General features: G+C 46.3%; 1 protein-coding gene across 1 annotated transcript in view; it reads right to left on the reverse strand.

Moving 5' to 3' along the window:
- LOC119586886 overlaps positions 1 to 798 on the reverse strand; it is a 1,029-nt gene extending 231 nt beyond the window's left edge. Inside the window, exons 1-2 of the mRNA XM_037935622.1 lie at positions 782 to 798; positions 1 to 670 (exon numbers count right to left, since the gene is read on the reverse strand). The exon at positions 1 to 670 is cut by the window's left edge and continues 231 nt beyond it. Coding sequence (XP_037791550.1) covers positions 1 to 670; positions 782 to 793 — 682 coding nt within the window. The 5' untranslated portion in view covers positions 794 to 798. The remainder of the gene's footprint in view (positions 671 to 781) is intronic.
- Positions 799 to 1,040: the final 242 nt, after the last annotated feature.

The following is a 1,040-nucleotide window of genomic DNA, read 5'->3' on the forward strand; positions in this document are numbered from 1 at the left end:
AAGTACTTCCTCCTTGTCCTCCAATAACACCACCAGCAGCTCCACCAGCGCCAACAAAGCCGGCTTCTCCACCTACAGCAGTTTCAGCGCCTTCAAGACCCCCGAGAACTTGACCGCCTGCTGCTGCTGCGGAACTGAGAGCAGTTTCCAGGTCTACTCCAATGGGAAGAGTTGGGTTTTCTCCATCTTGGTAGTTGACGAAGTAAATCTCAGGATCAGCCTGTGGCTGAGTTGGCACTTCGATCACTCGCTGAACTTGTTGATCCTGTTTGTTGAGCACATACACAATGTTGTTCTGTCTTGGTGGAGGAAGAACGATTGGCTCGGGTGCTGGTCCTTCCTCAGGAAGGCGTACGAAGAGGATGTTGTGCTCTACTGCCGGAGGAGGAAGACTGGGTGGTGGACCGACAGCCTGCTCTTGTTCAGGAACGTTAAACAGGTATACTTTTCTTGTGATTTTTGGAGTAGCACAAGTACCGTCTACATGCAGGACCTCTCCATCTCTGCACCCGGTAATAGTACCCTCCCCGCTCCCGACGTCAGCACCGCCTGCATCTGTTCCTCCTGCCAAAAGACCTGCACCAGCGGAGAGAACTCCACCTGATGGTGCACCCAAATCGTATCCTTGTGGTGCTGCAAAAGCAGCGGCGGCGACTGTTAACAACAAACCCTGTGGAAAAGGTAGTAGTAGTACTAGTCAAATATATTCCATTTGCTTTGCCTAAGACATTCAATCATGATATTTAAATTAAGACACAGTAATTCAAGTCGCCGAACTTACAATGAACTTCATAGTGAATGGCTGAGTGTATTAGATGTTTAGCGCCTTATATATCATCGCCCTTTCTCGTGCGACCTTGAGTGTAACCTGTCTGCAACAGACAGTCATGATAGAAGTATTCTGCATGCTATTGTATAAATGATGAAATCCAAAGAAGAACAAAAACTACATATTTTATCTAAACAAAATCTTTAAGTTTCTGTTCGATAAAGGTCATTAACTAAAACCGATTAATTTGAAGATTCAGACACATTGCTCC

Source organism: Penaeus monodon, chromosome 22 (genome assembly GCF_015228065.2).
Source record: "Penaeus monodon isolate SGIC_2016 chromosome 22, NSTDA_Pmon_1, whole genome shotgun sequence".
Lineage (NCBI taxonomy): Eukaryota > Metazoa > Arthropoda > Malacostraca > Decapoda > Penaeidae > Penaeus > Penaeus monodon.